This window comes from Strix uralensis, chromosome 14, assembly GCF_047716275.1.
Source record: "Strix uralensis isolate ZFMK-TIS-50842 chromosome 14, bStrUra1, whole genome shotgun sequence".
Classification (NCBI taxonomy): Eukaryota; Metazoa; Chordata; class Aves; order Strigiformes; family Strigidae; genus Strix; species Strix uralensis.
The window spans coordinates 16,234,969-16,249,434 of NC_133985.1; the positions used below are offsets into that span (position 1 = coordinate 16,234,969).

At 49.2% G+C, this 14,466-nt stretch overlaps 1 protein-coding gene across 1 annotated transcript in view; it reads right to left on the minus strand.

Annotated features, from left to right (window-relative positions):
- Nucleotides 1–14,466, minus strand: part of LARP1 (La ribonucleoprotein 1, translational regulator) — a 48,521-nt gene that overhangs the window by 29,297 nt on the left and 4,758 nt on the right. Inside the window, exon 2 of the mRNA XM_074883791.1 lies at nt 2,441–2,467. Within this exon, the coding sequence (XP_074739892.1) occupies nt 2,441–2,467 (27 nt within the window). The remainder of the gene's footprint in view (nt 1–2,440; nt 2,468–14,466) is intronic.

A 14,466-nucleotide genomic window follows, 5' to 3' on the forward strand; every position in this document is an offset into this window, starting at 1 on the left:
CTGTGCTAGACAGAAGGAAAGCCAGTTGCCTCTCTCCGAGAACAGTTTTATTTCCAAAGTCTGTTAGGTAACTGGGACGCAAACACTGCTGCCCTTCCACCTCCATAGCGCTTGCACGTGACACCAGGCTGAGGGCAGAACGCCTCCAGCATCCATACGCTAACAAGCAGGAACATGCTTTGGGGCATGCTACAGCTACTGTGCCTACAAAATGGTTGATTTTTGGCTCAGGCTCCCCACCTATGCAAGTCCCAACTCTGTTACCACAACTCATCATCCTCCATCATTATGCTAACCGCTTCCTTAGGCAGAAGAACAACGGACTTCTCACCAAGAGGGGAAACCAGTCATACAGACCCACCTGGCCTTACAAGATTAATCTTAAAAAATAGGCACTGACATAGATATGGGAGTTCTGGTGATTTGCAGTAACATACTTGAGCAAATTAACTTGTTAAACAACCTCAGCAATGAAAGGGAGGTAAGGGAGTCAAACCCAACAGCCTCAGGACTGCACAACCACCCTGATGCTAGGAACAGGTATGCTCCAGGCAAGCCTGCTGCCCCCTGCCAGCCGTGCTACCCTGCCTTTGGCTGCTGCATTCACACTTCACTCTGTCTTGAGGTATCAGGGCTTCTGGACAGTGTCCTGTGCAGCTACTATTAAGAGAAATCCTGCTTAAGCTTTCACTTATCTCCTTAAAAATATAGAATTGTAAAAAAAAAAACAGAAACCAAACAACCCAAGCTGTGTAGGTAATGTTTTCTGCAACACTATTGACATGTAACATGCACTTACTGAAACGCTATCATCTGCTGCAGACACACACTCATGCCCCACCCTGGAGGCAGCTGTGAAGGTCCCCAACCAGCTGGAGAGCAGAGGACAGAGTTATGCCAACCAAAGGACATCTCCCAGTCTGCAGCACAGGTAGACAAAACTAAACACCCCATGAATACAGATCTTCAGCAGGGTGGAGAAAAGCCTCTTATGAACTCAACACATGGGAATATACCTTTGCTCCTTCAAGACCAGTCTTAATATTTCACTCTCAAACATGTTCCGAAAGCAGGAAAATCATGGAAGACGTACAAATGGGTTGGGTTACTACTTGGGTTACTTCTCCAACACCTACAGAGGCATCTTCTGCAACGTTCCAGTGGATCTAGTTATATACCATAGCCTCTTTAGCTGGCTAGAGCTCTGGAAACACATACACATGCACAACTTCCAGCCCTCTGTTCAGTTCATGAAGTCAAATTACACTGGCTCCAACGTCACACCAGGCCACTCAAAACCAGTGAGTTGCTTCTATTGAAATCAGCTCGAAGGCAATGGAGCTGATTTCCATACTTCCAAATCCCGATCATGCAATGCCTCCACAATCACCAGCCATTTATCCTCACACTATCGTGGGAACTGGGGAAATGTGACCCCGTGTGAAGCCAAAGATGGGTGGACATAGTGATGTGTCTAAGATTGCACAAGGCCAAGCCGGGCACTGACACCCACTCCTGGTGCATTTGCTACAGGACATCTCCACAGGGCACTACAGCTCTGAGACAAAAGGATCTTACTGACTGGTCTTGGTATCACTGCGTAAAATATAAACATTTCCTTCAGTCTTGGCACTTCAGCAACACCAACCTGGATGAAGAGCTCCTGGTAGTTTGGGAAAGGCAAGAATTGAGATCATCAATACCTGCTTTTAAAAACTACATCCCCTTCCTGATTTGGGATCTCCACCCAGAGTAGCCTACCCTCCCTCCCTAGGACCCCAATCCATTTCTGCAGGGTCCCTCCCAGCACGGCTGCATGCACTGCTGGTGCCAGGAAGTTTTCACTGGTTCTGCACTGATGGCAACGCAGTGTGTATCTTGGTTGTCATTAACAGCAATACTCAGCAGCAACACACAGACTAAACAAGCCAAGAGGGAAGTCTGCATCTTTGCAAAGTATTGCAAATTCAAATATAGATCTTCAGGTTCATGGACACATCAAGCTGTATACAACTAACATACAGAGTAACAGTAGCAATTCTGAGTTACATTTGCATCTTGACACGTTAGTGTTCTCAGTTGTGATGATCAAGACCTAAAAGTTCCCAAACTCTTTCACCCTGGACACCCAAACTTGCCATGCTACAACGTATGGGAGGAAAGTCACCTTCCAGCAGTTGTAGTCATCACTACATGAAAGCATAAAACATGTCACTGTCATACAGGAATGGCCAAATATTAATGGGGCTTTTTTGGTTTGCTTTTCTGAGGAGGGGTTTTTTTGTTGTTTTTTTTGGGGGGGTTGTTTTTTTAATTAATGTGTAACATATTCCTGTACCAGTCTTCTAAATCTGGTTTGTGCTGACTCTGCAGAAAGAGAAGTGCAGGGAAGGCATGGCGGAAGGAGGTTTGAAGAACTCTATTTTTAATTAATACATACCAGACTGGCCATCAGTTGGAAATATATCTGTAAAAGAAAAAAGAAAGAAAAAAATCAGTATTGGTTGCAGCTGGAGTGCGAATCATATTTAAAAGGTCCCTCCTCTCTTGATTTGTTTGCTTTAGCTAAACAGAGGAAGTATTTTCTTAGTATCCCAAGTTAAACATCAATCCAGCTTGGAACCCACCTCAATTCAACCACTTGTGAGAAAGATTTTGAAGGAGACAGTGTTTACCTGAATGTATTGCTCTCATAAACAACCTTCTAAATTGGCTTCTAACAGACAGCCATGAGGAATGAAAAGCTTGTTAAGATGTACAAAGATCCACACAATGAGCTACTTGGTGGCACCCCCATGCTCCCCCTGGCCAGCATTATCAAATGAAAACCTGAACAGAGAACATCCAACATGCTGACCGGCTGGGAAGTGCAGGTGGCAGCCAAAGCAAAAGCAAAATGAGCACTTTCCTGATGGTTCTTGATTTTCGCAGCCTCAAGGGACATCAACAGCTGTGCCTGGCTCCAACACAGCACCTACACCAGAGAACAGGCAGCCAGAAGCATGTATCCATCACCTGAACAGATGCCCCGCACCTTGGCACGTCACGCATCACCCTGGGGGAATCACTTTTGCCTTCGCCCTCCCCTTCCCATCTCAGGTGGCTCTGCCAGCAAGCACGGCCTGTTGCGCAGAGCTGCTGGAGTCTGGAGGGTGTCAGATGCCGAAACGGATTACTCAGCCTTCCCACCCTGCATGCTCTTTCCAGTTAGAGGTATAGGTCCCTCTCCTGACAGACCCTATTTATTGCTGGGAGAAAGACATTCACTGAAGTAGCTGGGAAGGATCAGATGAAAGATTTGTTCTTTTGAGAAGCACGCACAACAGCATGCGTGGAGAAACCCTGTTGATAAAGGCTCCCCAGGAAGCTATGAAAACAGCACTTTCAAGAGAGCAACATACTGTTTTCTTCAAGGAACTTGGAAGAGAGGGAAGGGAGGCTGCCAGCAAGCCAAGGTCCTCCTAGGACAGGGGCAGGCCCCTGGCTCCTGCTTATCAGCTGCCCAAAACACACATTCAGCTGTAAAGTCACAAGAGTTGCAGCATGGACTACCCCTTGGACAGGGCAATGCTCTCTGGCCCAGGCTCAACCAATGCAGAAACAGCAAAAACATGCCTCTACCAAAGAGCTCCTATTTATCTACCTTTAACAGTGCACCATGTTCAAGGCACCCTCAGGCAGGGATGCTTTCATCCCACGTATAAGCAGCAGAAGCAAGTGGTGGGGAGGGAAGGAAAAAAAAAAAAAAAAAAAAAATCAAAACTCCTTCCGTAGTTACACAGGGTTGTGGTCTGCATTGAAGGCCTGATCTTGGGGAAAAGCCAGCACATCCAGAAAGGTCTCCAAGAGCCAGCCTGGATCTTTTGCAGACTGCATGTTCTACTGCAACCCTCCACCAGCACGTCACCCAGGTACACCTAAACATTTTGTATTTCTGTGATGGTTGCTGACGAGATCAGGCTCCTACAACAGTGAGTAGAAACATTCTGTACTTGATCTAACAGGTCCCAAGAGGCAACTTCTGCATTTTCCTACTGGGCAACTCCCAGACAGCTTCTCCACAGAGGAACAAAGTGGAAGCACTGGTTAATGCATATCCCACCTGTTTGGATCAGCTAGCTGTACCAGCTATTAGCAAAAAACAAAATTAACAAATAATAATAATACTACAATGGTTGAGAAAAGGAATTCCTTTGTGTCAGCCAAGAACTACAGGCCTTGGCAACCATTCCCACTGCTATACCCCTGCCAGGTGCAGCTCTCCAGTTTGCATTCCTGCTAGCCTGTCCAACCAACTCTCAATCAAATGCACGCCACAGCCTGGCCAGCCATCTGCACAACCAGCTATCCCCAAGGGGTCCAGGCTATCTCCTTCTAGAAACCACAGCAACCCGACAGTGTATTTGCCACCACATTTGCTAAAAAAGCAGTGGAAGGTCCTCAGCTGCTCAGGTCAGTAGAAAGCAAGGGCTGCACATGATGACCAGGGGCAGACATTGCTCACACTCAGGGAGAGGTCTGCTAGTGCAACTCCTGTTGGGGAAGGACACTTGCCTCCAGTCCTCAACCCTCCTGTCTGGGAGAGACGGAGCTTGTCATAACTCATCACACCTGTGATTAATGCAGATTTGACTCCAAGCTCTCCAGAGCAGAAACCCAGAGTGCTGGGCTTGCAGTCAGCTCTCCCCACAGCTGAGAACAAGCACAGAGCAGTCTGCAGGACTTGCTCTTCTGAAAAGTAGGATTGCTGGGAGGACACACATGAGGCAGGGCTGGTCAGGGAATGCCAGGCACAAAGACCCTTGGGATGCCTTCTTCTCTTGCAAGCACAAGGGACTAGATTAGAAATTAGCCTGCCAATTAAGGGCAGCACCTGAGGTGCCCAAGAGAAGTCTAAATCAGGCAGCGCCTTCTTTTCCCAAGAAAGCCACGGTGGGGAAGGAGGCAGAAACGTGCGTGGCTGACAGGGCAAAGATAAACCCCTACGGCTGCTCTCCAAGGAACCCGTCTAGCACACTGCAGGGCTGAGCCTGCCTGTCCAGGTAAGCTCCCTTCCCAGTGCTCCCAAGGTTAAAAATCAAACACGAAGGACCCAGGCACAGAGACCAGGCTGGGGTTTTGCTCAAGCAAAGTCCCAACGCAGAAAGCCAAAGCCAGCAAACCAGCCCCACCAATTCCTCCCACCACACAGACCCGCTTTCCCACCTTCTTTTCCCCCACCAAGACACCCCAATGCCCGGTATCCTGATGCAGGCCAGATGCTGTGGAGGATGATGCATCCAACCCGCTACCTGCCCAGCAGCGGGCACTCCCTATGTGGGAGGCAGGAGCAGAGCTGCCAGCTCCCACACCTCCCAGCCAAATCCAGCCTGCTGCGCTGGGCGAATACAAAACAGCCCCCAGGCAGCCAAATGGGAAGGAGCAAGAAGTAACAATATCGCGATGCAAGCAAGGAAGACCCATGAAATTCGGACCCTGTGGTCTCACATTTCCTTCCCCTTCTTGCACGCAGACACTTTGTTTCTCAGCGTGGGCCCAAAACCAGAAAGACTTGGAGTCTAAAGAGAGGGACTATAATCACCACAGGAACCAGTGACCTCTTCATCACGGGGCCAGCCTCTGCCAAGCCAGGTATTTCCCAAGCCCTTTCATCCTCCTCAGCTCTGTACATTATCCATACAGACTACAACATCTCAGCGGAAACCACGTTTCATGAATCTCCCTGTTATCTGCAAAGGGGGGTGGAGGAAGGAATGAGCCGGAGGTCAAGAGGCACGTGGCAGGCAGCAGGATGTCAGGACAGGCGCGGAGCATCCCTTTCAGGACTATCATGAGAGTGCAGATGAGATACAGGAGTGCTCGCTCTGAACACAATACCCAGAGCTGCTGCATATAAAGCCCATGAGACATAACCAAATTGAGGGCACTCCTTCTTGAGGCAGTGCTGGGGGGTGGATACAGAATCCCAATTTTTGCCTGATGGTATTTTTAAACGCAGGAGAAGACCATATGCTAAAATGGGGCATTTAAAGAGAAAAGCTGATGCATCCACACACATACCCCCTCCCCAAGGGTTATCTGGCCACCACTGCTATTCAGGTATCTGGGACAGGTCCAGAAAGGCTATCCCATTTATGAGCACACATCTCCCCTCTGCTGCCCCCCCCGCTCACTGCAGAAGCATGCTGCTAACCAGGCTCCTCAGCCAGCCACGCTTCAGTGTCAAATCCAAACCCCCTCACAGGAAGCCTGCCTTCTCCCTGCTCACCTCCCTTCTCCCTGCACAGTAGCTAGTCAGGAAGGGACCTCCACCACCCGCTGCCTGCCCCCAGCCTCTCTGCCACCAGCACGCCTCTTCTGTCACGGATGCTGCTTCTTCCCAGCAGGGCCTGAGAGGCAGTAGCTGAAGAGCAGCTCATTAGCCCTGACGCAAGAGAAACGCTGACTCGTTATTACAGCAACCCACAGCCGTAACTGCCGAGAGGGGCAGCACAGCCGCAGGCGGAGTGCCAGCACTCTGACCAGTTCCCTGCACCCTGACGCCCGCCACCAGCCCCCTGCAATTACCCTTCTGCTCTCCAAACTGGGGGAAAAATGACCTCCATCTGCTTTCTGTTACCTGTCGGTCACCAAAGCACACTGACTGGTACCACTGCACCGGTGTGTGGAGCGAGGGCTGCTCCTCTGCATGCACAGGTACAAGCATACACGACAACACGCTCCTCCGCTGCTCCCAGCAGGACACAGGGCTCATCCACACTGCTACTGCTACAGGGAGAAGCCAGCTGATTTGTTCTGGCTTTTGACCCATTAAGTTGTAACTAAATCATCCTCCACGTTTTGCAGACAAAAGACTTGGACGTCAGCAAAAAAATGACCTCTCCAAGGTCATGCGGGGACTCGGCAGCAGAGACGTGACCAGAACTCGGTCACAATGGCTCGAAAGCTGCAGGGCTGCGCTGGCTGCCCGGGAGAGGGCTGGGGAAGGGAAATGCTGGCGGACAGCAGGATGTCTGAGGATCTCTCCTCCTAATCTGTCCTGCCGCCCGGCAGGGACAATTCAGTTCTGCTCCTCTGGCTATGCCAGCAATCCTCCCAGTGCAAACAGCACAGGCAGGGAGAAGGTCCAAATTACATAGTCCAGCATCTGCTGCAAAGAGACCAGTGCTGCTCGAATCCCTTCACCATCCTCAGGCAACTTTTCAGCTCAAATCTGTATCACCTGGCTCCCCCTCAGAGGCCAAGGTAGTGCCTGCACAGGTTCCCAAGACAGTTACAGGCCTCTTCAAAGCAATGCTCAGCAGAGAAGGGGGTGAGGTCTGCTAGGAAAAAGTAGCAAAGCAAGAAACCCCAAACCCAAAGATTAGCATGGACAATTACGTCCCTCCTGAGATCCTGCTCGCTTCCTGCTCTCCTCCTTCATTACTTGCCAAGCAGGCTCAGGGAGGGTCCGGCTCTCAGCCACCCAGATCTTCCCAACCCTCCCCAGCTGCCAGGTCTGGGCAAACACCTCCCATATCTCTTAACAATGCTCAGCTACTGTAATAACAAGTATCTTTACCCCCTCAAAGAGAAGCTGAAGCTTGAGATGGGTAAAAGATCCAAACCAGATGGCTCAACCCTAACCTGATGTTGGTTAGGTCCTATGACACCAATAAGGTCTGTGCAACGTAAAAAAAAAAAAACTACAGAAGCGTTTATCAGCTCCCAAATCACTTCCTCTGCATGGGTATCCAGACCACCAGACCCCCAGTAAATGGTTTTCTGCTCTCCATCCAAAGGAGAGGCTTGTTTCCTTCTCAGACACCCCTATCACCTACACTAAGAGGCTGAAGAGCTGCAGTCAGTGTGAGCTCTGACACTGATTTCCCACAAACCATGTGGAAACAAATGCTTGAAATACATTTTTAGTGTATAAACAACCATGGTTTTGGTGAAGCTCAGCTGGGGTGCCCCTGTAACTTCATATAGTTGAAAAGGGATGAAGACTTCCAGCATCACCGAGCTGCAAAAGGAACACCCATGGGACAAAAATCACCTACTCCAAAATCAGAGCATTAACTGAGTGAGATAGCTCCCTAGCTTTAACTTCTCACCACACACTAAATTAGTACCTTAATGCTGACATTCAGTCTCTTCCAGACAGAAGAGGAGCAGAGCTGACCGAGCAGGACTGCGACACTGGCTGAAGACACGATCACTACTGGGACCAGCACTGTGCCTGGCAAAAGCACCTTCCAGAGATCTGCTTGGAAAAGGGTCCAGGTCTCTTCTCCGAGCACCGGAGATGCCAACGGGGTTCTGAGGAATGCATCTGGTCAGCCTGACCAGAAAAAAACCCGAGATCTCTCCAAACAGACAGTCTTGCAAATGCAACACTCGTATATGCGCAGGCACACGAGGAATAACTGTAAGGTCACGGCTGTTTTTTCTCCCATCCACTTATCAGTGCTTGCACTGGAAAGAACAAACACTGGGTGTTCTCTGCCATTAACTCCTCCCCCCATCTCCAAAATGGACAAGCAGCAAAGCACTACTGCTCCAACCATAAGCCCTAACACTGCTATTCACGCACCTGACAAAAAGCTGCGGAGAAAGTACAAGGCACCTTAAAGGTGCCCGATTACTGTTCCCGCGAAGCAGCTGGTGACCCAGCTCTCCACCTCACATCCTTTAATCACCAGTAAGCCTCAAGTGACACCACTGGAAGTCTCCAGCCTTCCAGAAGACCAACCCAGTCTAGGCCCAATGATCACAGTCACCCTTCCCAAACTGTTCTTTAAGCTACTGGATATTGAACAGGCACTAGAATTTCAGACACGGTCAAGCAAAATTAACATGTGTCAGGGACTCTTGCTGAAATACAGGAACCATTTTGGTGTGGCCTAGAAGCCAACTGGATCCCACGCTGTGGAAATCAATACAGGATGGCATTTCCCTCTGACAGGGTCATCACACACTGCTCTGCAACACGCTTTTCTAAGTGCGCGTCAAGGGCAGGCAGTCTCAGACATCACCACGAAGCTTTGCCTAAGGACAGCTCAATAAGCAGTGAGCAAGACACTACAGCGGAGAACCCATTACTGTAGCAGAAATCCAGCCTCTCCATGAAAGAGGATCCCACCCCCCCCCCCCCCCCAAAAGCCCCAGTATTATGGGTCTGCCCTGTAACATCAGGCAGGGATGCCATAAAACGCCACAACTGAAAATTGCGAGGCACTCTCCACCTTAGGGCTGTGGGCAGAGGGCCAAGCAGGGGGTCTGTAGGATACACAAGGCAGCACAGTGAAGACAAAATAATTAAATCTCTTAACTGAATCAGAAATCAGACTCACAGTCTGAGATGTTCCCCCCTCTGGTCCAGTCTATTTGATTGTTTTTAATCAAACACACAGCTTTTCCAATCACCCTCAAACTCCATCCTTGCTTGGTTCCACTTCTCTGCTGTTATTTAGATCAACTCCAATTTCAGTTCCAACTGAAGTCAAGAGGGTTGTCCACCTGTAATCTGCACCATCTCTTCCAAATCGTATTCACAGTTGCACTTACAGGTTTAATTTTACATTTTAAAAACAAGGGTCACTTAGAGCAAATTCCTCCCCTACAGAGCATGCAAATGTCACCTCTGTCATTCTCCAACTAAAAAGGGGGAGTTAGAAGAATTCACCCAAGTTTGGGAAGCCACAAGAAATCAGTCCCCCTTTTGTTCAGCTCAGTGCAGGACTGTCTGCAGTGGCAGAGGATTTCTGAGCACTCAGAAGATGCATTAGATCATATTAGGTATTCCCCCGAGCTCTCAAGGTTTAGCTGAGAAGTGAAATTTAATATGATTACAGCCAGCAAAGTCTCATGCTTTGTCATCTGAGCACATGCTGGAGACACCTCCGTGATTCACTTTTCTGTCTGGTTGGGTGGGATCTCATGCACAAATATTCTATCACTTCTGTTTCAGTCAGAGTAAAACCTCCCAACAACATTTTTGGGATGCATTTCTCCACATTTCAGTATCTACTGCTACAGTCAAATAACTTCTCGGCATCATGCATACTGGTGTCACTCTTCACACTTAAATCTTTGCTTTGTTTTTTTACCTTTACTTGCCCCCTTGCACAGCCTTGTAGCTGACTTGTCAACGTGAGTCGGTCTGGAGATACACAGGTAGGGCAAAGTGCTTCAGTCACTCCTTTAAATGTCTCTTCTCACACTAGATGAGGCCAAGAGCATTGCTATTTGTTATTATGGTCAAGTCTTTATTTTCAGTAGGCTTGTTCTGTGAGGCTGGGAGAGCTGACATAAACAGACATTGCTCCCAAGCTATGCTGACTTTGTGACTATTTAGAAGGGTCACAGTAAAGGTATAAAATTATTGTAGTGAGAATCCTAAGTGTCTTGTGGGAATAAACTCAGTGCTTCTTTTGCAACACTTAAGACAAAAAAATGGAGTATCTGAATTTGGAGAATCTGAAGAAATTAATTTCCTATAGTTTGAAGTGAAGTGAATGCTGGCTTATAAGTTCTCTCTATTTCATTCCATCACTAGCTTCATCGTCCGTAAGTGCGCAAACCAGTCAGTTTGGTAACTAACATTCAGTAAAATAATAATCACTCATTTGCACCACTGACCAGAAGCTTTCAAAAGCACAGTTATAAAGAGGAAAGAAAAAATAAAAGCAGAGTGAATTTAGTGTGAAGGCTGAATATGTATTACAAATAATCTGCGGAGGGATAGTGCTACCTATGTATTTAGCAATGTACCCACCTTCTGGCAGCACCTCCGAGTTACCAGGCAGGTTAAAACACCCATCTCCTCACACACCTTTTCTCTTACTTTCCCATCAACAAAACTCTACCCTTTCCTCATTTTTGTGGCTTTTCCAATTCCATACTTGTTTCCCCACATGTTTAGTCAGGAAAAACTCACCTCTTTTCTCAGTGTTTTAGACTTCTTAAAACCTAACATATCCAGCCCTGAAAATCCTCTGTTCTCTCCACACATGCATCCAGCAGCCAAGTCAAAAAAGTCAAATGACTACCAGGAAAGGAGAAGAGATAAGCAGCCCCCTGCACCCTCCCTATTGCCGACGGATCCCTTCCAGCACGCAGCCATGACCTGCAGACTGCAGAGTCACTCTGCAGGAGCACGGCACACGCCGCCGCTCAGCTGGAAAAACGTGCTCAGCAGTGTGCTTAGGGCGCACTCTGCTTCCTCCCACCACCCCCCGAGCCTCTGGGGCTGCACCCCCATACCTGCGTAGGGAAGAACGGAGCAGCACTGGGCTCCCACCTGCACGCCGCCCCCCACCCAGGCTTATGCACTGGCACCCAACGGGAAGGACACGCAGCACGTTTCCACCCCCCACCCCCCCTCCCCGGCTTTCCAATCACGGTTTAACTCTGGCTCGTGTGTCAAGGACACGTGAGGTTCACAAGCCCCATCCAAGCCCCCGTTTCTCCCCATTGCCCCCTTGGCTATCACTCTCACCGTCACCAAGGGATCTCCGCAGAGCCTGACAGCAACCGAGCAAGGATCACTGTGGAGCACCAGAGATGCTTCTCCTCCAGCACCCTCCTTGTGGGGCAGGGATGCCTCTCCTGGGCCCCAGCCGAGGCCAGGGCCACTTCAGGGAGCAAGTCAGGAGTGCAGAGAAGCACCTGCAGGCATGTGGCCAGGTCACAGGCCAGCTCCGCCTGCTAAAGCAGCAGGTTGCAGACTCTGTTTCCAGCCACTTCAAGGGGTGCCCAGCAGGAAGCGAACGTGCTTCCCCAGGACAGCAGGTCAGGGCAAGCTGCACCTGCCAGCACGTTGTGCGTGCCACGCACGCTTCAGAGGGAACCAGAATACCATCTTCTAGATCAAGGAAAGAAAGGGTGCCTGTGTCACTTCTGATGCCACCTGAACCAGACTGAGCAGCACTGACATGACCTGTGTCACACCAACAGCCACCTCCATTGACCATTTCTAAAGCAAATGGAGGCTTCCGCCTCATCTGTCGTGCCAGAGCATCCAACCCAGCCAGGTCCACCATGGTCACCTCCCACACACCATCAGAGCCCCAAGCTATCCGCTGCAGAGATCTCTACCAATCCTTCTGACTTGTGACCATGTAAAGGAACAGGATGATTCAAACCCAAAAAAACAAAAATAAAATCACAACCACCGCAGAGTACTGAAGCCTGCTGCGCATTCCTGTACGGTGCTGCAACACATGGAAGTGTCAAGGCAAACTGCTGCTCCTAAGTCAGCTTTGCTCCAGAAGGACACTGAAGGTAAACCACTGATAAGGCAGGTATTAAATCAGCCAGTTCACAGCCCCTCCTCCCTCTCTCCTTGTACGTCACAGCAGAATATCCCCCGGCACATGTAGCTTTAATGCTGCGGGAAGAGCTCTTGATCCTGGCAAAATCCATAGCGAGTGTCACACCAAAGCTGGGCTGGACAACTTGCTAAGGATGGCTCTGGCAGCCCGATGCAGTACTGAAACCAGCAGAGCCACAACACGTCACACGCCAATTTGTTCAGAAAAGGCAACCCACCCAGGCCTGCCCACAGAAGCCCCCCAAACTGTCACACACACACATGCTCTGACAGAGGAAAGTTCAGTTAGAAGGATCTTCTGGAAACCTGCAATTACAGGATGAGCCTCTGTTTAGAAACATGTTGACACTTGACTTGACCACCATTTCCACAACCCTTCCTCAAAAAAACGTGCATCTTGCACAGTGTTAGAACTGCCATCAGCAAACCTATTTTCACCAAATGCCTTGTGCCAGTTTTTACTCTGTGGCTCTGAGACCTTCACAAGCGCACCCACTTCTCCTTTCAGCCAAGCAATCCAGACTGACCCTGACCTGGGACTCTCCCCAGAAAGAAGTCTGGCAATTGATTTATTCAAGGCCAAATTCAGTTCCCGTTTGTTCTGATCACCAATTATTGTTGCCTAAATACACAAGTAGCTGCTTTAAGTTCTCACAGCACTGCATTAACTTCTCTAAAGCCTTTCTTTTACCTCTCCTCTGACCTGCTCAAGTCACGCAGCTGTATCATTTGCTACTAGATATTCAGATTAGCCAGTTATTTCAATGCAAGGAGAAAAGTCTCCCAACTCTACTCAGAGATCACTAACAAGGACCTGGACCTGCAGAATGAGTCTGGAACTAAAGCAGGTCTCAAGCAAAGAAAGGGACAAATGCAGAACTGGCCATGCCAGAGAGCACCCAGAACTCTACCCAACCCCAGGAGATGACTTCCAGCCCATGCAAAGCTCCACCCAGATGGCATTACCACCATGAGAGATCCCAGCAGGTATCACCAAGGCTGCACCACCACCTCGTTCCCCAAGCTCCCTGTGTGCACAGCAAGCCAGGGATGTGACAGAGCCAGCAGCACGGAGACTTAAGCCGTTGGTAGGAAGTCAACAAAGGTTCCAATGCCAAAACGATCAGAGGATAAATAACATATTAGAGACCATAATGTAAATGGGTATCATGGTTGGGAATGAACAAAGCTCACCACTCCCAACTGGACTTACGGTAAGAGCAGAGCCAAAAGCCTTCCCAGCTCTCCTATCAGTTATCTGCCAGATCTGCAGCGAGGTCACTGTACCTCTGTTTACCTGGTTCCTGAGATGGGAGCAGAGCTCCTCCGAGAGGTGCACCACCATAAAGGACACCACAGACCTCTGGCAGTATTCAAGTCTACTTAAGTTTTCATTAAGATTTTTTTTTAAAGCCCTTCTGTTTGCAGCTGTAGTAAGGATTAAAACATTCAACCTGGTCTAGACAGCACAGCTTTCTACTAAAATGCACATTCCTTATTTAGCCAAACAAGCACTGCCACTGAGGTGCTGTCGGAGATACATTACAAAGTAGTTTCAAGTATGCAAAGAGCAACCTAACTCTATCCAAATCGGCATTTGGCGTTCCCCTGAGGATAATTTCACACTATTCAAGCACAGCGAAAGGATCAGGTGTCATAATCTGGAAGGGAGAGCAGAGCATTGCAGCCCCAGTGCCCCCATTCCCAGCCCAGCTTTTTGCACTTTGTCTTCACATCTGACCCAAGTCTTTCTGCTGCCCAGTCCAGTGATCCCAGACGCAACGCTGGTGGAAACCCCCATGGCACCACAGGCAATAAACAGCTTAAAAGAAGAGCTGTGAGGGTAAGGAGGTGGTCAGTGAGAATCCTCCAGCGATGCCTTGGACCTGGCAATCTGGAACCGGAGGTCGCAGCAGAAGTGAGCGCTGAAGCCCAGCAACCAGGGCCAGTGAGTCAGCTCTCAGGAGCTGCGCCGCATTCCCCAGCCTTCCCGAAACAAACAGTGCAGAGCAGGGCAAAGGTCCAGCACAAAGCTGAAGGGCAAAGGTATGCAGGGGAGGGAAAACACTAAGCTTCACAGTTTTTTGGAGCAGCAAGTTCCAGTTACCCTCATCCTCCCCGACAAAACGGGAAGAGTTACTCAAACGTGA